The sequence below is a fragment of the Natator depressus genome, chromosome 23 (genome assembly GCF_965152275.1).
Source record: "Natator depressus isolate rNatDep1 chromosome 23, rNatDep2.hap1, whole genome shotgun sequence".
Taxonomy (NCBI): domain Eukaryota; kingdom Metazoa; phylum Chordata; order Testudines; family Cheloniidae; genus Natator; species Natator depressus.
In genome coordinates, this window is record NC_134256.1 from 11,572,775 (window position 1) to 11,598,200 (window position 25,426).

The 25,426-nt window shown below is 45.0% G+C and overlaps 1 protein-coding gene across 1 annotated transcript in view; it reads left to right on the forward strand.

Moving 5' to 3' along the window:
- LOC141976806 (uncharacterized) overlaps positions 1-25,426 on the forward strand; it is a 117,920-nt gene that overhangs the window by 15,767 nt on the left and 76,727 nt on the right. The window contains exon 5 of the mRNA XM_074937970.1: positions 10,455-10,568. Within this exon, the coding sequence (XP_074794071.1) occupies positions 10,455-10,568 (114 nt within the window). The remainder of the gene's footprint in view (positions 1-10,454; positions 10,569-25,426) is intronic.

Consider the following 25,426-nt stretch of genomic DNA (forward strand, 5'->3'; position numbering starts at 1 on the left):
TGATACAGACATATCCCACTGTGTCACATTGCTGATTGACTATACAGTTATACTTATAAATCCATGGACTTTCAACCCAGAAAATATTGGAATGAAAGGGTTTCTATTTTCATAAAGGTTACCTAAACAAGCATCTTTGAGTAATGTCAGTGACTTCAGAAGATCTGATTCTGAATCACCATTGAACTGAAGGTGTGAGGTCACACATTCAGTGAGGTTTTTTGGTTGGATTTTCTGGCCTCTGTTTTGCAGGAGGTCAGATGAGATGATCATCACAGCTGGCTGGAAAATGGAATTTCCACCCTGAGGAAAATTTTGAGGTTTCAGAAAAAAATTGTCCTGAATTAAGGACAAAAATTTAAAAACCAAATGAAATTTTGTAGAACAGAAATTGGGAAAAAAATCTGTTTTCAGAATAACTAATTTTTCAGGGAGGTGGCTGCCAGCTAGAAGGCTCGTGCCAATTTCACTTTTTCAAGAGCCTTGTCAATTTTACAAATTGGTCTTCAATTTTCAGTACACCCTTTAGTCAGGGCAGGGAAAGGGAAGAGGAGGGCTGGAGAATTTGTGGGTGTAGGACACTCTGCCGGACTTTCCAGAAAAATCCAAAAACCTGCCTAGTGACCAGAGGGAGGCGAATCAGGTAGAAGTTAGCAAAGCGAAGCTGGATAAAGTAGCTCCTTGCCAGCCACTCTAGGTGTTGTTGCTGCTTCAGTATCTGAGAGCACTATACAGTGGTGGCTGGGCACCCAAATGTGATTTATAGCCTCCACTGTGAAGGGAGTTCCCTACACGATCATATGAAAGGGGAATCTGGGAACAGTGCCCTCTGGTCCCACCTGAGAAGGCAGCATCCAGAGGTTCTGTAGATACTCCAGGGTCACTGCCACAGCCAGTGGTTCCATTCTGCCTGTTGCTGCACACTGCAACAACAAGCTGGTTCTCCAGTACCTGCTCCCGTGCAACCCCAGGTTCCACCATCACTGTTCAGTGGGACTAGCATGGCTACACCTGGAGGATGCAAAGGAGAAAACCCCTGAGGGGTTCTCTCCTGTGGGGTGGCAGAGGAAGGAGCTAGAGACTTTGGCCAGGGTACTGCATAGCCCCCTGTATAGGCTCCATCCCTCCCCCCCCTTGACCATATAAAAGGGGGTGGAGTGACCAACTGACCCTCAGTTCCTTTCACCACTCTTGGCTGTGAGGCAGAGATAGCTGGCAGTGCTCGTCTTATCCATTCATATCTTAGTTTATCTGTAAATAGTTTAGTTAGTGGTAGTTAGCATATATTGTAATTTATCTAATATATTTTCAGTTTAATAGTGGGTTGTTTTTTTCCCCAGGATAGGGACATTTCCTCATGCTCCAAACTCCCCAGGTTTTACATGTTTTTTGTCATGTGTGGCTGCTATGCCCCTTAATGACACTCACTATATATATCTTTATTGCCTGGGTGAGGGACATGTTAGGGAAAGAGGTAAGGATGGTAAATCACTTACCAGAATGGCTACTAGATTCAGGGGAAAACAGCTAAAACATTTTCTGTTAGAGAAATCAATGAGGACTGCTTCAGACCTGGGAAGAAGGCAGGATTCCCTCTCACCCAGGAAAATTGTCAGCCAAAAGCACCCCTTCTGTGTCCTTAGTCTCAGCAGTCCCTGTTACCTCAGCCTCTACTGGGACAGACGGTAGTAAACACAGTTCCCAAAAGGAGCATAGGGATTGGTCCCCTACTAAAACAGCTTCAGAAAGGAAGATTGACACATCGCCCCTTTTATGCTCTTCAAAAACATCTTCTCCTCAGATGACCATAGATCTCTCCAGGTATCACAAAGAGAGATCCCTTAAGAACTTGGGGCTGCTGGTGTCCAATTCTCAGACACCAAGCAGAGAGATTCCTTCAGTGGAAACAGCATTCTCCTCAGCTCCATGTCCTCCAGATTCAATGCAGTAAGAGCTGTTAGTTCCAGGGTCAAAGCTTTAAGGCAACAACATTACACACCCTGGTGTCCCTGATGCCAACAGTTTTGGAGCTGGTGTTTCAGAAGCCGTTAGCCTTGGCAATCGCTATATCTTGGTCTCATATCTAGTACTTATCCAAGTGCTGGAGGAACCAACTAGGGGCAGAGCTCTTCTTGACCTGCTGCTCACAAACCAGGAAGAATTAGTAGGGGAAGCAAAAGTGGATGGGAACCTGGGAGGCAGTGACCATGAGATGGTCGAGTTCAGGATCCTGACACAAGGAAGAAAGGAAAGCAGCAGAATACAGACCCTGGACTTGAGAAAAGCAGACTTTGACAACCTCAGGGAACTGATGGGCAGGATCCCCTGGGAGAATAACATGAGGGGGAAAGGAGTCCAGGAGAGCTGGCTGTATTTTAAAGACTCCTTACTGAGGTTACAGGGACAAACCATCCCAATGTGTAGAGAGAATAGTAAATATGGCAGGCGACCAGCTTGGCTTAACAGTGAAATCCTTGCTGATCTTAAGCACAAAAAAGAAGCTTACAAGAAGTGGAAGATTGGACGAATGACCAGGGAAGAGTATAAAAATATTGCTCGGGCATGTAGGAGTGAAATCAGGAAGGCAAATCACACCTGGAGTTGCAGCTAGCAAGGGATCTTAAGAGTAACAAGAAGGGTTTCTTCAGGTATGTTAGCAACAAGAAGAAAGTCAAGGAAAGTGTGGGCCCCTTACTGAATGAGGGAGGCAACCTAGTGACAGAGGATGTGGAAAAAGCTAATGTACTCAATGCTTTTTTTGCCTCTGTCTTCACGAACAAGGTCAGCTCCCAGACTACTGCACTGGGCAGCACAGTATGGGGAGGAGGTGACGAGCCCTCTGTGGAGAAAGAAGTGGTTCGGGACTATTTAGAAAAGCTGGACGTGCACAAGTCCACGGGGCCAGATGCGTTTCATCCGAGAGTGCTAAAGGAGTTGGCAGATGTGATTGCAGAGCCATTGGCCATTGTCTTTGAAAACTCATGGCGATCGGGGGAAGTCCCGGACGACTGGAAAAAAGGCTAATGTAGTGCCTATGTTCTATGATGAGATAACTGGTTCTGTGGATGAAGGGAAAGCAGTGGACGTGTTGTTCCTTGACTTTAGCAAAGCTTTTGACACTGTCTCCCACAGTATTCTTGCCAGCAAGTTAAAGAAGTATGGGCTGGATGAATGGACTATAAGGTGGGTAGAAAGTTGGCTAGATTGTTGGGCTCAGCGGGTAGTGATCAATGGCTCCATGTCTAGTTGGCAGCCGGTATCAAGTGGATACAGAGGGACCTAGACAAATTGGAGGATTGGGCCAAAAGAAATCTGATGAGGTTCAACAAGGACAAGTGCAGAGTCCTGCACTTAGGACGGAAGAATCCCATGCACCGCTACAGACTAGGGACCGAATGGCTAGTCAGCATTTCTGCAGAAAAGGACCTAGGGGTTACAGTGGACAAGAAGCTGGATATGAGTCAACAGTGTGCCCTTGTTGCCAAGAAGGCCAATGGCATTTGGGATGTATAAGTAGGGGCATAGCGAGCAGATCGAGGGATGTGATCGTTCCCCTCTATTCGACACTGGTGAGGCCTCATCTGGAGTACTGGGTCCAGTTTTGGGCCCCACACTACAAGAAGGATGTGGATAAATTGGAGAGAGTCCAGCGAAGGGCAACAAAAATGATTAGGGGTCTAGAGCACATGACTTATGAGGAGAGGCTGAGGGAGCTGGGATTGTTTAGTCTGCGGAAGAGAAGAATGAGGGGGGATTTGATAGCTGCTTTCAACTACCTGAAAGGTAGCAGATGACAGAACGAGGAGTAATGGTCTCAAGTTGCAATGGGGGAGGTTTAGATTGGATATTAGGAAAAACTTTTTCACTAAGAGGGTGGTGAAACACTGGAATGCGTTACCTAGGGAGGTGGTAGAATCTCCTTCCTTAGAGGTTTTTAAGGTCAGGCTTGACAAAGCCCTGGCTGGGATGATTTAACTGGGAATTGGTCCTGCTTCGAGCAGGGGGTTGGACTAGATGACCTCCTGAGGTCCCTTCCAACCCTGATATTCTATGATTCTATGATTCCTTGGTACTGGGTTTGCCCTGAGCACAAGCATCAAGGATCTGACTACGTCTGCCTTCCCTGAGTCTCCATTTGTATCCACTTAGTATTGTCAGGACTTACTGTCACTGAGGACTTCTATAGGATCTTAAACATAAAAAAGAAGCTTACAAGAAGTGGAAGGTTGGACATATGACCAGGGAAGAGTATAAAAATATTGCTCGGGCATGTAGGAAAGATATAAGGAGGGCCAAATCGCACCTGGAGCTGCAGCTAGCAAGAGATGTCAAGAGTAACAAGAAGGGTTTCTTCAGGTATGTTGGCAACAAGAAGAAAGCCAAGGAAAGTGTGGGCCCCTTACTGAATGAGGGAGGCAACCTAGTGACAGAGGATGTGGAAAAAGCTAATGTACTCAATGCTTTTTTTGCCTCTGTTTTCACTAACAAGGTCAGCTCCCAGACTGCTGCGCTGGGCATCACAGAATGGGGAAGAGATGGCCAGCCCTCTGTGGAGATAGAGGTGGTTAGGGACTATTTAGAAAAGCTGGACGTGCACAAGTCCATGGGGCCGGACGAGTTACATCCGAGAGTGCTGAAGGAATTGGCGGCTGTGATTGCAGAGCCCTTGGCCATTATCTTTGAAAACTCGTGGCGAACGGGGGAAGTCCCGGATGACTGGAAAAAGGCTAATGTAGTGCCAATCTTTAAAAAAGGGAAGAAGGAGGATCCTGGGAACTACAGGCCAGTCAGCCTCACCTCAGTCCCTGGAAAAATCATGGAGCAGGTCCTCAAAGAATCAATCCTGAAGCACTTACATGAGAGGAAAGTGATCAGGAACAGTCAGCATGGATTCACCAAGGGAAGGTCATGCCTGACTAATCTAATCGCCTTTTATGATGAGATTACTGGTTCTGTGGATGAAGGGAAAGCAGTGGATGTATTGTTTCTTGACTTTAGCAAAGCTTTTGACACGGTCTCCCACAGTATTCTTGTCAGCAAGTTAAGGAAGTATGGGCTAGATGAATGCACTATAAGGTGGGTAGAAAGCTGGCTAGATTGTCGGGCTCAACGGGTAGTGATAAATGGCTCCATGTCTAGTTGGCAGCCGGTGTCAAGTGGAGTGCCCCAGGGGTCGGTCCTGGGGCCGGTTTTGTTCAATATCTTCATAAATGATCTGGAGGATGGTGTGGATTGCACTCTCAGCAAATTTGCAGATGATACTAAACTGGGAGGAGTGGTAGATACGCTGGAGGGGAGGGATAGGATACAGAAGGACCTAGACAAATTGGAGGATTGGGCCAAAAGAAATCTGATGAGGTTCAATAAGGATAAGTGCAGGGTCCTGCACTTAGGATGGAAGAATCCAATGCACCGCTACAGACTAGGGACCGAATGGCTAGGCAGCAGTTCTGCGGAAAAGGACCTAGGGGTGACAGTGGACGAGAAGCTGGATATGAGTCAACAGTGTGCCCTTGTTGCCAAGAATATCTGGGGTCCCTTCCAACCCTGATATTCTATGATTCTATGATTCTAGGATCAGCCCCTACATAGGAAGATGAAGTAGTACTGTTCTTCTCTTCTGATAGTGAAGATGTGTCATATGCATATTCTCCAAGGTTGTCATGCTATTATTCATCTATGTTGGAGGGCAGACTATGGTTAAAGGCAAATGAAAGCAGGTTAAGCCAATACTTGCTAAGTGGTATCCATCCTGCTGGCCATTTTCTTTTCACCCATATGACTTATAGACACTGTGATCGGGAGGCAGGCTTGTGGTAGCACCCGGGGAAGCAACTCCACCTAGTGGGCACAGTTCAGGGGATGATGCAGAGGAACTTGGGCCAACTCACTCCACCGGGTTGTGACCTAGAGTCTAGGACGCTGATTTGGATTCGCTTAACCTATGGTGCCTTGCATCAGCCTTAAGTCAGCTTCCCTAGATCTCTTTCTACCTCCCTCTTCATCCCAGCCACCTGCCATCTGGGCTCCCAGCTCTGGTCCCAGTCTCCCATAGCTGTGGCTCATCTGTTCCCCGGTTTTGTGAGGGTTCATGTCCTGCCCTGCTCTGAAGCTCCCAGAACACATCCTCCTCCCTGCCCTGCCAGCCCCTGACTGAGCTGTCTGGCTGCTTTTTAAATCCTACCTTCAACTAGAGCAGGCTCAGCATGGGCAGAGGGATGGGGCCTCCTTATCCCAGAGTTGCTCCTTAACCCCCTCCTGTCCAGTAAGAGGTTTATACACCTCAACACAGACACATAGACCTTAAAGCCAGAAGGAACCATCATGATCGTCTAGTGAGTCTGACCTCCTGGACAGTGCAGCCAGGGACCCTTGCCCACGAGAGTAATGGACTCATATCCTCTGGCTACATAAGAATGGCCATACTGGATCAGACCAATGGTCCATCTAGCCCAGTATCCTGTCTTCTGACAGTGGCCAGTGCTAGATGCTTGAGATGAAATAAAAAGAAGAATACTCTTTTTAATCTCTTCTCATATGGAAGCTGTTCCATACACTTACTATTTTTGTTGCCCTTTTCAAGTTCTAATACATCTTTTTGTGAGATGAGATGACCAGAACTGCACACAGTATTCAAGGTGTGGGCATACCATGAATTTATGTAAGTGGCATTATGATATTTTCTTTCTTATTATTGATCTACATAAGACCATAAGAACATAGAATCATAGAACCATAGGATTAGAAAGGATAAGAAGGGTCATCTAGTCTAACCCTCTGCCAAGATTCAGGTTTTGTTGAGTCTAAACAATCCAAGACAGATGGCTATCCAGTCTCTTTGAAAACCTCCAGTGAAGAAGCTTCCACAACTTCCCTAGACAGTTTGTTCCATTTTCCTACTGTTCTTACAGTTAGGAAATTTTTCCTGAGATTTAATCTAAATCTGCTATGCTGTAGTTTGAACCCATTGCTTCTTCTCCTGTCCTCTGTGGCAAAAGAGAACATTTTTTCTCCAGCTTTATATATCAGCCTTTCAAATATTTTAAGACTGCTATCATGTCCCCCTTAATCTCTTCTTTTCCAGACTAAACATACTCAGTTCTTTTGTCCTTTGCTCATAGCACTTGCATTTCATCTCTTTGATCATCTTTGTCACTCACCTCTGGATCCTTTCCAGTTTCTCTACACCTTTTCTATACCTTGGTGACCAAAACTGGACATAGTATTCCAGCTGAGGCTGAACCAGCCTCCCACCTCCAGTTGTTGGAGGTATTTACTACTAGTAGTCACAGATGGGCCATGGGCCATTGTAGACAATCTCATTATAAAAACACCTCCATAAATTTATCAAGCTCAGTCTTCAAGCCAATTAGTTTTTTCCCCCCAGCTCCCCTTGGAACGCTGTTCCAGAACTTCACTCCTATGCTGGCTTGAAACCTTTGTCTAATTTCAAGCCTAAACTTGTTGATGGCCAGTTTGTATCCATTTATTCTTGTGTCAAAATTGGTGCTTAACTTAAATAACTCTTCTCCCTTCCTGGTATTTATCCCATCTACTTCCTGAGACAGGTCACCTATACCTCAGGACCCATCTGCAATTATATCAGCAGAGTATGGCACTGCATCCTCCCCTGACCCACACATCTCGTTGAGGATGTTGCCCTGCATCAGGGTGTTGATATTATCCTGACACAGACATCCCCTTCAGCATTGGAGAAAGTTGCTGTATTGCCTCAGACTTAGCCTCCTGATTATTACAAATTGTACCAGGAGTTAGTTTGGTGAATGGCAGAGACTCACAAATCCCAGTTCAAGCTATCCAACATCCTTTCTCTCTCACATTGTAGGACAACATATTTAAATTATGATCAACAATACTGTGTCAATGCTTCATGTGAACAAGCAGGTACACTTTCTTATATAGGGAAGCACTCTTTCCATGGAACTGGTGTATCTGGCACAGCATAACAATATCTGTTGTTCATCTGCCAGGTCGTCACTATTTGCTAGCAGACTATCTAAGTAGATATTTCTCTAGATGAACACAAACGTAGTACAAAGGACTTGGTCATCAAATCTGTATTCGATCAATGAGGTGTGCCACATGATATATCATGGTATATCACCAAGAACAACAAGAAGTATATGGCTTTCTGCTCAAAATGGGGATAGAGTCTGGATTGTCAAGGGGATACATTTGATCCAATTAACCCAGAGTCTGTTTTATTCTTACTCTCTGATTACCTTAATTTTATGAGCATTGAGGAAAATCTAACAAGACAGAGCCTTGTTTTTTCTTCTATGTCCAATCTGGCCCAGATAGAATGGATTCCAGGAGCTCAATACAGTGTTGGTGCTTACTCCGATGCCTCTTCCCCTGTATGCAGACTTTTTCAGCCAGAACAATGGAACCACTCTTCATCCATCTCTATATTCCATCATTTCATGGCATGAAAATGATCTGGCTGACGGATATGGAGAAAACTGTTGTTCTGTTGATGTTCAGTAGATGTGGATTGAATGCAGGAAACCTTGTACTAGGAGCATTTACAAGGAAAATGGAAATGTGTTTCTATTTGGTCAACACAATGCTAACATTCTCCAATACAAATGGTGATTCCTGAATTTCTTGATTACCTTTCATTTTTGGAAACCTCCAGTCTTTCCAATAGTTCTCTGTGTATACATAAGGATGCTATTCCGGCTCATCATCTGCCAGTAGTGGACTATTTTTTTTCTCATCCTTTGGTGAATTCTTTTTTAAAGGACTTGTTAGATTTCCCCCACCCCCAGCCCCCCGCTCTGTCTGGCAGCCTACCTCTTTCTGGAATCTCAACGTTGTTCTTACAGATTTGTGGGTCTTCTTTTAGAACCATTGATGCCTGTACCTTGATACATTTCTCCATATGGCAGTATTCCTCATGGCCATTACATTGGTGTGTGTGGTAAATGAGTTGCAAGCACTTATGGCAGAGTTGCCATGTATGATTTTACACAGACAAGGTTACTCAGACCACCTGAAATTCTTCCTAATGTGCTGTCTGATTTTCATGTAATTCAATCTATACATCTAGTGGTGTTTTTTCTGAAACCAATTTCAATCAAGTAGCACTGCACACATTACATGTCCTACAGTCTATGTTCTTTGATTTAAATACAACAAAACCATTTAAGTCACCCCCTAGGGGATGTGTCTATTGGTGAAAGATCTAAAGGTACATCTACAATGCACCTGGGAGCCACCTTCCCAGCTCTGATAGCCAGACACGTGATAGCTCTGATTGAGCTAGAATACTAAAAATACCATTGTGGCCATGGTTGCATGGACAAGAGCTCAGGCCAGCCACCTACGTACCCAGGCGCTCAGGCGGGTTTCTACTCAGGCAGTTACCCTGTGCCACTGCAGATCCACTGAGATTTTTAGCATGATAGCTTAAGCAAATCTAATGCATGTCCCTCTATTCATTCTGGGAAGCATCCTCCCAGCTACAGTGTAAACATACCTTAAAGATCAGGGAATTTCCAGCCAATGAACTTCTAGATGTGTGTCAGGTTGTATAAAGTTATGTTATGAAATGGTCAATTTACAGCTCCTTGAGAACATTGGGCTACAATCAACCAGGGCATAGGCAGCCCCCATAGTTTTGTTTAGAGGTGTTCTTATAGTTAACATTTTTAGGGCTGCTAACTGGAATGATGTACATGACTGTTGTGCAGGTATCACATGCAGATGCTCAGTTTGGCAGGGCTGTATTAAAATCTCTATTTAATTAGATTTGCAGTACCCTCTGCCTTTATGGTATACTGCTGGGGAGTCACCAGACATTGAATGCACATAGAAAAGCACTCAAAAAAAGGAAGAGAACATACTTACCAGTTCTATAACTGGAGTTCTTTGAGATATGTTATCTATATGTGTTCAATGACCCACTGTGCTTTCACTGCTACTGCTGAGTCTAATACTTGGAACTGGATGTTTGCAAAGGAATTGAAGGTCAATTGGTCACTCTGCCCCCTTTTATACTGGTGAGGGGAGAATGGTTTGAGGCTTTGAAAGGAGCAGGTGCAATGAACAGACACTACTAGGTGAAGCATTGCAATCTCCAGAGCATGGAGCCCATGCGCAACAGTGAAACTCATATAGGCAACACATCTTGAAGCACTCCAGTTACTGAACAGGTAAGTAAATTCTCTTTCCCTTTTCAGAACAAGAGTAGATGTTGGGTACTGAATATTTTTACATTCTGGTGAGTTCCCCAAAGGAACCTATAAAAGAGTTCTATATCTACAGCTATTGTAATGTTCTCTCCACATTTCTGTCCCTCAATACCTAGGAAGCATATAAAATCTTATTTTTAAAGCAGAAGAAGAAGTAAGACTTATTTTCTTTGTTTAAAATGAAAATAATTTTCGAAAGGAAGATTAAATATAATTGAAAACTTCAAACATTTTTAGGTTCTAGAGTCCTTAGCTTGGTAAAATCACACCCCCGGGTAAGTACAATCACCATCATCGGAACTGGCACTGGCACCGTTGTCTACCTTCTGTATCGTATTTGGAAATCAAAAGGTAAGAATTTCAAAGTTCATCGGTATTTTATTAGTAATCCATTCACTAATTTTATGTGGATTTTGAATAAATAATGAATTGGGAGCCTTGTCTCTGTCCCACTGTAGGGAGGAGAATGGAGCAAAGGCATAGAAATAGGACAAAAGGACATTAGTGAACAAAAGGGAGGTGGGAGTGTATAATGCAGCATCTACCCACTACAGAAAAAACAAACCCTCAGCTCTGCAATCTGGGGCCCATGGCCATCTAGTGCAGGGGACACAGTCAGGCTTCTTTACAAGAACAATAGTTGAGACTTATTAAGTAGCTTGCTGTGTAGACAGTTATCATCCTACTGTTCCCTTCAAGGTTTCCAAAGACCATCAGAGGGGGTGAGCATGCACAGTAGGTGAGAGCAGGTGATATCAGTTGGTCATATCAGCCAGCCATGCCGCTAGTGATGAAAGTGGCAAAACAGGCTGGGAGGGTGGCTGTGGGATGTCAGTATTGTGGAGCTGATTCTCCACTGCCTGGCACCTTGTGTTATCATATAGACTTTTGCAAAGTGCATATGCATACCTATTAGGGGGCTTTCCCTTCACCCCACCCTGGTTCTTGTCACACAGACAGAAAGCAGAAGACCAGAAGTCTGAAGTGCAGGCAATGCAATGTTTTGGGGGGTTAGTTTTAAGCAAGCATATCCATAGCTCTGACGCCGCAGAGCCTTTTCCCAGTGTTCCCATTCCCCACTTCTTAGCAGGCATAATTATACCTGTAGTGCACACCCTTGGTCCCACCCCTTACAATTTGTGGACATGATCCGTTTTGGGGGGTTGTGAGTCTGGGGGCTTCGTACCACCTCTTTTATATCCCATGGGAGGCGTAAGGAGTGAGGTTGTGCTTCGGTCAAGGACAGGCATTTCTTTGGACTTTTAATGTTTCTTATACCTTCTCCCCCATTCCTCTTTGCCCTTCCTGACTGGTTGCTTGACCTTGCCTTGAGATAGGAGTCAAGGCAGTCTTCAAGTCGATGCTACTATATTATACTCCCACCTTACCCAGTAACATTTTAGCTCTGTTTCTTATCTTTTTCTCATTATACTAACAAACCCATCTGGCTCAGCAGAAGCAACACACAGTGTCTTTGTTCAGTAAAGATATAAGAGTATCAAAAATCAAACGGGCAAACAAGACCCAAAATTCTATCTCAAGTGCATATACAGGCCTGAATACTACATTACCATCACTGACACTCCTAATAATAGCTACCAAATCAGATTCGAATCAGAGATTTGACTCATACAAAAGGAACCTTTCAGACACAGATTGCACAGCATCCATATCACATGCAGGCCTGAAACACATCTTAGTGTCACTGTATTAAATCTCTTCCTCACACAGATAGTATAATGCTTCTCCAGGTATGGTGCTACATTGGGGGGCCAGCAAGTAGGGCCATCTGGGGAGGAGGGTCAGAAGGGGTATTTTCCCCTGGCTCCCCATTTAAGAGTCCCTCTCAAATCAAGTGGCATTGCAACCTGGTATCTGGAGTCGCAGTGGCATCTGTGACCCTGTGTGGAGGGCTGGGCCCAGCACCACAGGGCTGCCACTGCAGAGTGAGTACTGGGCAGGCTCGCTCTCCAACCCACCCCACATCTCTGGAGCCTCCCCTCAGTGTTTTAGTGGAAGGATGGAGGGCCTCAATTTCAGATTTTGCCCTGGTCTCCCAAAAAACCTCTGTGTGACCCTGGGATCAAAATATGGTTCTTTGGAGGAAGGATAACGATGACATCTGCCCACAGTAATCAACACATATCCCCTTCCCAGAAACTTCTATAGAGCAGTCTCAACAGTGAATCAATAAAGATGAAATGCAAAGAAACAGTGCTTGCTGTGCACCCATTATTGCTTCTTTCTCCTGAATGAAGATGACTTCATAATTTTTTACTGAATAGCCCTTTGACAGGTATTACTTTGTTTTTAACCTTAGATCATGGTTAAAAACAATGCAGATATCTACCCCATGGCAAATTTCAGAGGGGTTTCTTCCACCTTTCCTTTCCCTCCCTTTACCATTTTTCATTTGTAAGTATTCATCTGTTATGTTTACAACATACACACAGAGTGTAGTGGCTTGGAGTGGTTCCTCCCTATCAGTGTCAGAGGGATACCACTATGCCTCGCTGAGCCAACTTGAGGCTGAGAGCCTATCAACAGGGATTAGCACAGTAAATCAATAAAGAGTCTACGGCTCTGGCCCCTCGGGACCAATCTATTGCCAGTCTTTAGCTCAGATGCCTGGCTGGGGCAAGCAACAACCACAGTCAGTCTCAAGCCTGATCTCTTGGAAGAGGAGAGCCTCAAGTCCCACCTTTGAGGTGTCTGTCTGGACAAGGAATCTGCGGGTGAAGTCTGTGCTGTACAGCACTGGCTCCTGACACAGGCAGGCCTTGAAGGTCTGGACGGCCTCCTTGCATTCAGGCGTCTAGCATATGCAGCGCAGGCTGTCTTTGGTTATGAGTTTGATCAGTGGGCTGAAATGGAAGCAAACTGGGGGATGAAATGATGGTAGTAGCCGGCTAGCCCCAGGAACTGTTGCTTCATGGTGGGCAGCTCTGCAAGGCCTGAACCTTTCCAATGAGGTGCCATACCTGTCGTTGGCCCAGGGTGTAGCCAACATATGTAATTTCCTGTCACTTGATCCAACACTTCTTTGAGTTGGCGGTTAGGCCTGCGGTTTGCAAGACCCGTAGAACAGCCATCAACTGGTTGAGATGATCTTCCCAGTGTTGGCTGTATATCAGCACATCATCAAGGTAAGCTGCAGCATAGGAACTGTGGGGATGCAGGATACAATCCATCAGCCTCTGGAATGTCGCAGGGTCCACATGGAGACTGAAGGGCATCCAGGTAAACTGGTAGAGCCCACTTGGCTAGGCAAAAACGATCTTCTTTCTCAAGCTTTGGCCAAGGGGGGGATTGGCTAGTAGCCCTTTGTGAGGTCGAGGGTGGTGATTGTTGATAGATGTTTGGCTATGTGTGTGTGTGCTCTCTGTATGCTGCCCCAGCTCTGCACAGACAGCTGAGATAGCAGACTTCAGTTGAACTGCCCAATAAATTCACAGACTCAGGTATTAGCAAAGGCATCGGCCAGGTTTATTATCAACAAGGCATGGTCCTAGTGTCCTGCAGACTCTACAGGACCACTAACACATGTATGCCTGTTACAGTGGACCAGTTCAGTCAGTGGTGGGACTTTCCACTGCCCCCTAGGCTAGCCAAAGACACTCCCTCTGAGACTCCATTTTATACATCAGGACAAACAAGTTTCATATTGCCCCTCTGATGTAATTCGTTGACACCCTCTGACATAGCCGGTTACCACCCATCACCTTGTACATCTCTATCCATCACACTGTCATCCTGACCTTATCTTTAGGAGGGGTGTAAAGGGGCTAGCCAGAGCTCGTCCCTCTCTGGGATGGCGGGGAGCCACACCGGCTCATGGCACATTGTTGATGTTTGTGGGGAATTAGTTCTGCCATGGGAGTCTCTCTCGGTGGCCCTTGTGGCAACTGAAATAAGCACAGTGAACCCGGGCCCTAGCTCAGGTCAGGGCAACAATGAGTCAGGCGCTCAGACCCTCAGGCAGGGGCTGAGCAGTAACAGTACAAACAGTAGTAATAAGCCCAGGCCTCCAAAGGACCTGGGAGAGGGGGAGACTGCCACCCACGAGTTGGGTGGCATGGGGGATGCAGGCCCTCCCACTCCACTGCGTCCCAGCCCGGGGCCCTAGCAGTGGCAGAAGACCCGCTGCTGTGTCAGTGGGGATCCTGGCCGCAATACACTGACATGGGCTCTGGCAGTGCTGCAACCAGACTAGGGTCGGCTGCCCCAGGGCTACTTCCAGACTCCCCCTAGGGTGGTACCTGGGTCACAGAGGTGTCCTCCGAGGGGTCCAGCACCATGGGTTCCTTGGGGTAGGTGGTGAGAGGCAGACTCGGTGACTCCTCCAGGTAACAAGTCAGAGTTATCTGGCCTCTCCAGCAGCTGTCTCCCTAGTGAGTTCTGAGGTCGAGCCTTTATACTTCGGGGGCGCTGCCTGACCCTCTGAGGGGTGGGCTCAGAGCTCCCTAGCTCCACCCACTCTGGTGTCTGAAAGGGCTTGTCTCTCTCCGGGGCAGCAGGGAGCCACAACGGCTCACTTCAAGGGGCCTATTCATCTGCTACACTTCAGTTCCACATAGCCAATTACATGGCTCTTTTGGCAAAATACACACACAATGTTTTCTCAAAAATGTCAGAATTTATTGAAAATCTGCCTGACAACAAAAAAGAACAATTCAACATGAACATTTCTAAAGTGCATTTTATCTCCAGGACAGCCATGCAGACCTCCCTTGACTCCGCAGACACAGCAGCATACCCCATCGCGACATCCGTGGTTATGCACGATGAATCATGGCTCCACCTCTGTGGGTTCCCCAAGGAGGTCCAGACAATGGTAGAAGATTTACCCTTTGAAGGCTCAAATCTATTTGCAGATAAAACCTATCAGTCACTACACAAGGTAAAAGACTCAAGGGCAACTTTAAAAACCCTGGGCATTTATGTACCTGCAAACAAAAAGAAACAAGGCAGGTTTTACAAACAGAGATTTCGATCAACGCCATACTCACAACCCCATAGGCAGTACGACCAATGGTGTAAACAAAGACAAAACAGACGTTGGCAGAACCAAGAGCAACCTTTGATTTCTCAGCAATCCATCTCCAGACAACTATTTTGAAGGTGTGGGCAAGGGCATGAGACCACCACACTCTTTAACTCCAGAAATAGAAAGAATCTCCCGTCCATTCAGAGACCGCCTGTCAGCATTTTACTTAGTCTGGAACACCATCACGACAGACAAATGGGCTTTAGAGATTATCCAAAAGGGTTACTCCATCCCCTTTATATCTATCCCACCGCTCTCATAAGCACCTGCTGCAACAGGAAATAAATCACTTTGTACAACTTGGGTCCACATCTAATGCATCCAAGGGTGCTGAGGGAGTTGGCTGATGTGATTGCAGAGCCATGAGCCATTATCTTTGAAAATTCATGGCGATTGGGGAAAGTCCCAGACGATTGGAAAAAGGCAGATATAGTGTCCATATTTAAAAAAAGGGGAAAAAGAGAACCCGAGGAACTACAAACAAGTCAGCCTCACTTCAGTCCCCAGCAAAATCATGGAGCAGGTCCTCAAGGAATCCATTTTGAAGCAATTGGAGGAGAGGAAAGTGATCAGGAACAGTCAACATGGATTAACCATGGGCAAGTCATGCCTCACCAACCTGATTGCTTTCTGTGATGAGATAACTGGCTCTGTGGATATGGGGAAAGCAGTGGATGTGATATATCTTGACTTTAGCAACGCATTTGATACAGTCTCCCACAGTATTCTTGCCAGCAAGTTAAAAAAGTATGGATTGGATGAATGAACTCTAAGGTGGATAGAAAGCTGGCTAGATTGTCGGGCTCAACTGGTAGTGATCAATGGCTCAATGTCTAGTTGGCAGCTGGTATCAAGCAGAGTGCCCCAGTGGTCAGTCCTGGGGCCGGTTTTGTTCAACATCTTTATTAATGATCTGGATGATGGGATGAATTGCATCCTCTGCAAGTTCGCAGATGACACTAAGCTTGGGGGAGAGGTAGATATGCTGGAGGGTAGGGATAGGGTCCAGAGTGACCTAGACAAATTGGAGGATGAGGCCAAAAGAAATCTGATGAGGTTCAACAAGGGCAAGTGCAGAGTTCTGCACTTAGGAAGGAAGAATCCCATGCACTGCTACATGCTGGGGACCGACTGGATAAGAAGCAGTTTTGCAGAAAAGGACCTGGGGATTACAGTGGATGAAAAGCCGCATATAAGTCAGCAGTGTGCCCTTGTTGCCAAGAAGGCCAATGGCATATTGGGCTGTATAAGTAGGAGCATTGCCAGCAGATTGAGGGAAGTGATTATTCCCCTCTATTCCTCACTGGTGAGGCCACACCTGCAGTATTGCGTCCAGTCTTGGTCCCCCCACTACGGAAGGACAAACTGGAGAGAGTCCAGCAGAGGGCAACAAAAATGATTAGGGGACTGGAACACATGACTTATGAGGAGAGGCTGAGGGAACTGGGGTTATTTAGTCTGCGGAAGAGAAGAGTGAGGGGGGATTTGATAGCAGCCTTCAATAACCTGAAGGGGGGTTCCAAAGAGCATGGAGCTCAGCTGTTCTCAGTGGTGGCAGACGACAGAACAAGAAGCAATGGTCTCAAGTTGCAATGGGGGAGGTCTAGGTTGGATATTAGGAAACACTATTTCACTAGGAGGGTGGTGAAGCACTGGAATAGGTTACCTAGGGAGGTGGTGCAATCTCCATCCTTAGAGATTTTTAAGGCCTGGCTTGACAAAGCCCTGGCTGGGATGATTTAGTTGGTGTTGGTCCTGCTTTGAGCAGGGGATTAGACTAGATGACCTCCTGAGGTCTCTTACAACCATAATATTCTATGATTCTATGAACTATGTGCCATGGAACCCATATCAATGCAACACAGGGGGAGAGGTTTCTATTCACATTATTTTCTAACACAGAAAAAGAAGGGCAGGTAGAGGCCCATCCTGGATCTATGCAAACTCAACAAATCCGTAAGAACACAATGGTTCAAAATGGTTATTCTAACTACAATAATTCCAGCATTAGAGAAGGGCTCTCAGCCCTCAACCTGCAGGATGCATATTTCCAATTTACCATACCTATCACACAGAAGATTCCTGAGATTCACCCTAGGGAAACAACACTTTCAATACAAAGTACTACCCTTCAGCCTATCCCTACTCCAAGGGTTTAGGCTTGAAATTAGAGGAAGCATTCTAACCATCATAGAATATCAGGGTTGGAAGGGACCTCAGGAGGTCATCTAGTCCAACCCCCTGCTCAAAGCAGGACCAATCCCCAGCTAAATCATTTTCCCCTGCCTTTACAGCAAGACCAAGTACTGTCCTTATTTTTGCCCCAGATACCTAAATGGCCCCCCTCAAGGACTGAACTCACAACCCTGGGATTAGCAGGCTAATGCTCAAACCACTGAGCTATCCCTGGAACTACCTTCTAAGGTACATATTAGGGACAAAAAATCGAACTGGCTTCAAGATGGAGCTTGATACGTTTATGGAGGGGATGGTATGATCTGACTGCCTACAGTGGCATGCAGTCAATCTGTAACTGCTAGCAGTAACTATCTCCAACAGCCACAGAGGGGGACACTAGATAGTGAGGGCTCTCAGTTACTACAGAGAATTCTTTCCTAGGTGTCTGGCTGGTGTGTATTGCCCACATGTTCAGGGTCCAACTGATTACCATATTTGGGTTCTGGAAGGAATTCCTCCCCACCCTCGAGTCAGATTGGCAGAGACCCTGGGGGTGTTTGACTTCCTCTGCAGCATGGGGCATGGGTCATTTGTAGATTTAAACTAGTATACATGCAACTTGAAGCCTTTAGATCACTATTGGAGGACTTCAGTAACTCAGCCAGAGTTAGGGGTCTAGTACAGGAGTGGGTGGGTGAGGTTCTGTGGCCTAAACTGTTCAGAAGGTCAGACTAGATGATCACAATGGTCCCTTCTGACCTTAGAGTCTATGAGTCATTGACATAGCCAGACTCAAAAGCATACAGAGGGACGAGGAGTACAGAGAGAAGTTGTAGGAGCTGGAAAATGCATGGACATCAGAGCAGTACAAGGCAGAATCCAGGTGGTGGCGAGCAAGAAGAGGAGCAGAAGCCAGGTTAGGGTTCTGAATCAGAGGAGAGATGATGAGACAGGAGCTAGTAGGGTGGGGCATTTATGGTCAGAAGTAAAAAGAGGGCACAGTGTCAGGCCTATAGTAAATATCACATATACTGCAATTCTTGAGGGCCCATGGGACCTTGACAGATGCTATACATGAAAAACACTTGTCTGTGTGCTTTAGAATATTGTTGGTTTTCATAAAGTATAGTAGGATGTTAACCCATGCTATATTTCCTTAGACATTGATCGACTTACCTCTTGTTAACTGCTCAGAAACCCTGCTCACACCACACAGATAATGAAATACAAAGCCAATATGCATAATCTGAGAGTGCTGGCATTCTCTTTCAGGTAATGTTGAGAAGGCAAAGATCAAGGGTTGTTTTTTTTAATATCCAGTTTGTTACAACCCAAATGTCTCAGACAGTTGTGCATAAATTGTCATTAAATCCATGTGTATGATAACGAGGAGAGAAAGCACAGTTAGCTTTCCCCAAAACCTGTTGACTAAGCCAGGGTGGTATGTTCCCAGACTTCCTATCTTTTCTGCTCAGTGGGATAGTTTGCTTTTTTTGCCCTTAATAATGTCTCTCTAAAAAACTGCCAGCTCTTTTTTCCCTTAGACTTGCTTCCCATGGGATCTTACCTATGATTTCTCTTGCTGAGGTCTGCCTTCTTGAAATCCATTGTCTTTATTCTGCTGTTTTCCCTCCTGCCATTTCTTAGAATTTCTTAGAATAATGAACTCTATCATTTCATGATCTTTTCACATAAGCTGTCTTGCTCCTTCAAATTCTCAACCAGTTCCTTCCTCTTTATCAGAATCAAATGTAGAACAGTCTCTCCCCTAGTCACTTTCTCCACCTTCAGTCATAAAAAAGTTGTCTCCAATGCATTCCAATAATTTGTTGGATAATCTGTGCTCTGCTGTATTATTTTTCCAACAGATGTCTGGATAGCTGAAGTCTCCCATCACCACCAAGTCCTGTGCTCCAGATGATTATTATAATTGTTTAAAAAAAACCCCAAACCTCATCCAACTCTTCTTCCTAGCTAGGTGGCCTATTGTAGACCCTACCATGACATCACCCTTGTTTTTTTACTCCTTTTATCCCTACCCACAGTCATTCAACACTTTTGCCTCCCACTTCTATCTTGATGTCAATGCAAGTTTATACATTTTTGATAAACAAGGCAACACCTCCCCTTTTTCCCCGTGCTTGTCCTTCTTGAACAAGTTGTACCCTTCTGAATCAATATTCCAGCCATATGAGTTATCTTACCAAATCTCTGTGTTACCAGTTATGTTGTAATTGTGATTATTCACTAGTATTTCCAGTTGTTCCTGTGTATTCACCATATTTCTATCAATAGTATACAGACATCGAAGATGTTCCTTAGATTTCCCCTCTATATTCCCTCTTGCCTCACATTTGTCCCTGCTATGATTGCCCACGTTCCCACCAAATTCCAACCTTTCACCAAGGTCTCCATATTTTGGGCATACCTGTGGGCTTTTTACTACTGCCCCCATCAAGCCTAGCCTGTCTCACTAGGTTAGCCAGCCTGTATCCAAAGATATTTCACTTCAGATAGGGTGAAGAATCAAAGGGCAGGAGCTTAGAGCCTTGCTAGTGCCTACTCAGCTAACAGCTAGTAGACCTCTGGCCCCGACTCCCACACAATCCACAAGCACACAATCCCCAACAGATTACACTGTAAACTATAAGCAAGCCAAACAAACAAACAAACAGACAAAGCCTGCTTTAAAATCCCCTAAAATTGTACAAAGCGTCCCCTAAAATCAATGGATCTGACCACTGTGGGATTCCATGGCCCCGAGGAATCACAGAGTGGTGTAGAACTACCATAGAATCACCTATGACATCCTTCCACACAATACCCAGTGCAGGGACAAGCAGGCATCGTTCTTCATCTCTATGACCAGGCAATTCCAACTTCTGGAGTATGGATTGTAAGCTAGTATGGTTTAGAGCATCTTTTAGGATCACTGCTAAGCAAGCTAGGGTGTGAGAATGAGGTGCACCTAGATTTCTTTTGGCACAGCTGAGAACGTGGTCCTTTCCCTTAATTTAAGTTCATTTCAGTTCAAATATAGGACAGCAGAGTCTGACTCTGCTTCCTTTAAACTTAATGGCAACCTTCCCTCCACTCCAAACATTATTATCAAAGGCAAGGGAGAAGGCTGAGGGCAAATGTGTCTTTTTTATTTCATCTCAGATCAGTGATTTACCTTCTTCTGTGTCATGCCTCAAATATTTCCCTTAATGCTGGATTCCATAGTACTTCAGAGCAAGTTAAATTTCTTTGGGCTCTGATCTCCTCACACCTCATTTTTAACTGCTCTGTAACCATATTCACAGAAAAGTGTTTAGTCCTCTTTACTAGAATTTTGAAACATGGCTGCTTTGATACAGTTCTTTGGTCTTTGTTTCTGTGTACTTGATATAAATACAAAAAAATAGTGCCACTTTCTTTACTGTGGCTCGGATATAATCAGCATAACAGAGTGGGTTGGAAACAGAAAAAACATCAGATACTTGTGGAGAAAATGGTCTGACTTCACCAATTGTAGAGTGCAGTAGGGACCATCTGTTAGCTGAGATAACTGGAGTGCAGCGTGTTCAAGCTGCAACTCCTCACCACATCTCTCTTTGGTTGTGAGATTGTGAGGATGGTAAAAAGATCCCAAGAGAGGAAGATATGGCTGGTGACTGCTCCCATTATACCAACTGTGGGTATATCTACACAGCAGTTGGGAGGTGGGTAGAAATACATGTGATAGCTCTGCTGTAGTTAGCATGCCAAAGATAGCAGCGTGGACATGGTGGCAGAGGTGACAGCCTCAGCTAGCCACCAAAGTACAATGCCACCCAAACCCCTGAGTATGTAATTGGCTAGATAGCCCAAACCACCTCCTAGACCACTGCAGATGCACTTCTATTTTTAGGCAAAAGCTCAAGCAAAGCTATTGTGTGTACATTTACCCTAACTGGGAATCACAGCTTCTATGTAGACCAGAACTTAATGCTGAATTTCAGTGTTACAGAGCAACTAAATTGGAGCTTTGATCTTCTCACCCTTCATTTTCAACTGCTCAGTAACCATATTCACACTCCAGAGAAAACTGGTGTTAGAACATTTTCAGCTGAATTTTGTAACATGGGTACTTTGATTCTAACATTCGGATCTCTAAGCACAAAATGAGCAAATTAGAACTCTCTTCTCCAAACTAAACAAAGCTCCTTCAGCCTTTGCTCTTATGACTTGCATTCCATCCCTTATATCATCTTTGTCACTTGCCTCTGGATCCTTTCAAGTTTCTCTACAACCTTTCTATACATTGGTGATCAAAATTGGACACAGTACTCCAGCTGAGCCCTAACCAGTGCTGAGTAGAGCAGTATTATCACCTCCTGTGACTTGCATGTTATGCCTGTGTTAATACAACCTGAAATTGCATTTGCTTTTTTTGAAACACCTTCACATTGCTGTCTCATGTTGAGTTTGTGATCCACCACAACTCCCAGATCCTTCCCAGCAGTGCTACAAAGCCAGTTATCTCCCATTCTGTATTTGTGCATTTGGTTTTTCTTCCCTAAGTGTAGCACCTTATATTTGTTTTTGTTGAATTTAATTTTGTTGTCTATAGCCCAGTTCTCCAATTTCTCAAGATGCATCTAAATTGTAGCACTATCCCCCAAAGTGTTAGCAAACCCTTTAGCTTTCCTACATACAGGTCATTAATAAAGATCTTATACAACATGGGACCCAGAACAGATCCCTGTGGAACCCCACTTGAGACCTCCCTCTAATCTGATGTCATTCCATTAATAAAAAGAAAAGGAGTACTTGTGGCACCTTAGAGACTAACCAATTTATTTGAGCATAAGCTTTCGTGAGCTACAGCTCACTTCATCGGATGCATTCAGTGGAAAATACAGTGGGGAGATTTATATACACAGAGAACATGAAACAATGGGTGTTACCATACACACTGTAACAAGAGTGATCAGGTAAGGTGAGCTATTACCAGCAGGACAGCGGGGGTGGGGGGAAAAACCTTTTGTAGTGATAATCAAGGTGGGCCATTTCCAGCAGTTGACAAGAACGTCTGAGGAATAGCGGGGGGGGGGGGGGAGAATAAACATGGGGAAATAGTTTTACTTTGTGTAATGATCCCTCCACTCCCAGTCTTTATTCAAGCCTAAGTTAATTGTATCCAGTTTGCAAATTAATTCCAATTCAGCAGTCTCTCGTTGGAGTCTGTTTTTGAAGTTTTTTTTTGTTGAAGAATTGCCACTTTTAGGTCTGTAATCGAGTGACCAAAGAGATTGAAGTGTTCTCCGACTGGTTTTTGAATGTTATAATTCTTGACGTCTGATTTGTGTCCATTTATTCTTTTACGTAGAGACTGTACAGTTTGACCAATGTACATGGCAGAGGGGCATTGCTGGCACATGATGGAATATATCACGTTGGTAGATGTGCAGGTGAACGAGCCTCTGATAGTGTGGCTGATGTGATTAGGCAACAAAGCCCGTTGCCAACTGTGTCCACATATCTATTCAGGAGACACCATCATAGGGCCTAATCACATCAGCCACACTATCAGAGGCTCAGATGTTCTTGTCAACTGCTGGAAATGGCCCACCTTGATTATCACTACAAAAGGCCCCCGCCCCCGCCCCGCTCTCCTGCTGGTAATAGCTCACCTTACCTGATCACTCTCTTTATAGTGTGTATGGTAACACCCATTGTTTCATGTTCTCTGTGTATATAAATCTCCCCACTGCCTTTTCCACTGAATACATCCGATGAAGTGAGCTGTAGCTCACGAAAGCTTATGCTCAAATAAATTTGTTAGTTTCTACGGTGCCACAAGTACTCCTTTTCTTTTTGCGGATACAGACTAACACGGTTGCTACTCTGAAACCTGTCATTATGCAAGGCACTGAATTTAGCCGTATGGAGTATCAACTTCATGAAAAAAACTCGTACAGATACGGACAGACATCATCTTCCTTTCCAAATGCAAACAGATGGACATCATACCAAAAGGACTGAAGGTAAAAAATCCATTACAATCTACATACCACACAGACTATGCTGAGAGCTTGTGCCACACGCTCTCAAAGAAACTGCGGAACCACCTGATCAACATCCTCTACAGCAAACAGGGAAAGATTAAGAATGAGCTCTCAAAACTTGATACTCTCATAAAAAACCAAACCTCCCACACAAAATTCCTTGTGGCTGGACTTTACAAAAACTAGACAAGCCATTTACAACACACACTTTGCTTCTCTACAAAAGAAAAAGGACACTAAACTATCTAAACTACTACCTGCCACAAGGGGCCACAACAGTGGTTCCCTTAATCCACCCAGCAATATTGTTAATCTATCCAACTATACTCTTAGCCCAGCAGAAGAATCTGTCCTATCTCGGGGCCTCTCCTTCTGCCCCTCCACCCCCACGGACATGATGCAGTTCTGTGGTGACCTAGAATCCTATTTTCGACGTCTTCGACTCAAGGAATATTTCCAATACACCTCTGAACAACATACTAATCCACAGAGACCTCCCACATGGCCCCACAGTATGCCAACATTTTTATGGCTGATTTAGAACAACGCTTCCTCAGCTCTCATCCCCTAACGCCCCTACTCTACTTGCGCTACATTGATGACATCTTCATCATCTGGACCCATGGAAAAGAAGCCCTTGAGGAATTCCACCATGATTTCAACAATTTCCATCCCACCATCAACCTCAGCCTGGTCCAGTCCACACAAGAGATCCACTTCCTGGACTCTACAGTGCTAATAAGCAATGGTCACATAAACACCACCCTATACCGGAAACCTACGGACCGCTATTCCTACCTACATGTCTCCAGCTTTCATCCAGACCACACCACACGATCCATTGTCTACAGCCAAGCTCTACAATACAACCGCATTTGCTCCAACCCCTCAGACAGAGACAAACACCTACAAGATCTCTATCAAGCATTCTTACAACTACAGTACCACCTGCTGAAGTGAAGAAACAGATTGACAGAGCCAGAAGAGTACCCAGAAGTTACCTACTACAGGACAGGCCCAACAAAGAAAATAACAGAACGCCACTAGACATCACCTTCAGTCCCGAACTAAAACCTCCCCAATTCATCATCAAGGATCTACAACCTATCCTGAAGGACGACCCATCACTCTCACAGATCTTGGGAGACAGGCCAGTCCTTGCTTACAGACAGCCCCCAAAACCTGAAGCAAATATTCACCAGCAACCACACACCACACAACAGAACCACTAACCCAGGAACCTATCCTTGCAACAAAGCCCGTTGCCAACTGTGTCCACATATCTATTCAGGTGACACCATCATAGGGCCTAATCACATCAGCCACACTATCAGAGGCTCGTTCACCTGCACATCCACCAATGTGATATATGCCATCATGTGCCAGCAATGCCCCTCTGCCATGTACATTGGTCAAACTGGACAGTCCCTACGTAAAAGAATAAATGGACACAAATCAGACATCAAGAATTATAACATTCAAAAACCAGTCGGAGAACACTTCAATCTCTTTGGTCACTCAATTACAGACCTAAAAGTGGCAACTCTTCAACAAAAAAAAACTTCAAAAACAGACTCCAACGAGAGACTGCTGAATTGGAATTAATTTGCAAACTGGATACAATTAACTTAGGCTTGAATAAAGACTGGGAGTGGATGGGTCATTACACAAAGTAAAACTATTTCCCCATGTTTATTCTCCCCCCCCCCCCGCTGTTCCTCAGACGTTCTTGTCAACTGCTGGAAATGGCCCACCTTGATTATCACTACAAAAGGTTTTTCCCCCCACCCCCGCTGTCCTGCTGGTAATAGCTCACCTTACCTGATCACTCTTGTTACAGTGTGTATGGTAACACCCATTGTTTCATGTTCTCTGTGTATATAAATCTCCCCACTGTATTTTCCACTGAATGCATCCGATGAAGTGAGCTGTAGCTCACGAAAGCTTATGCT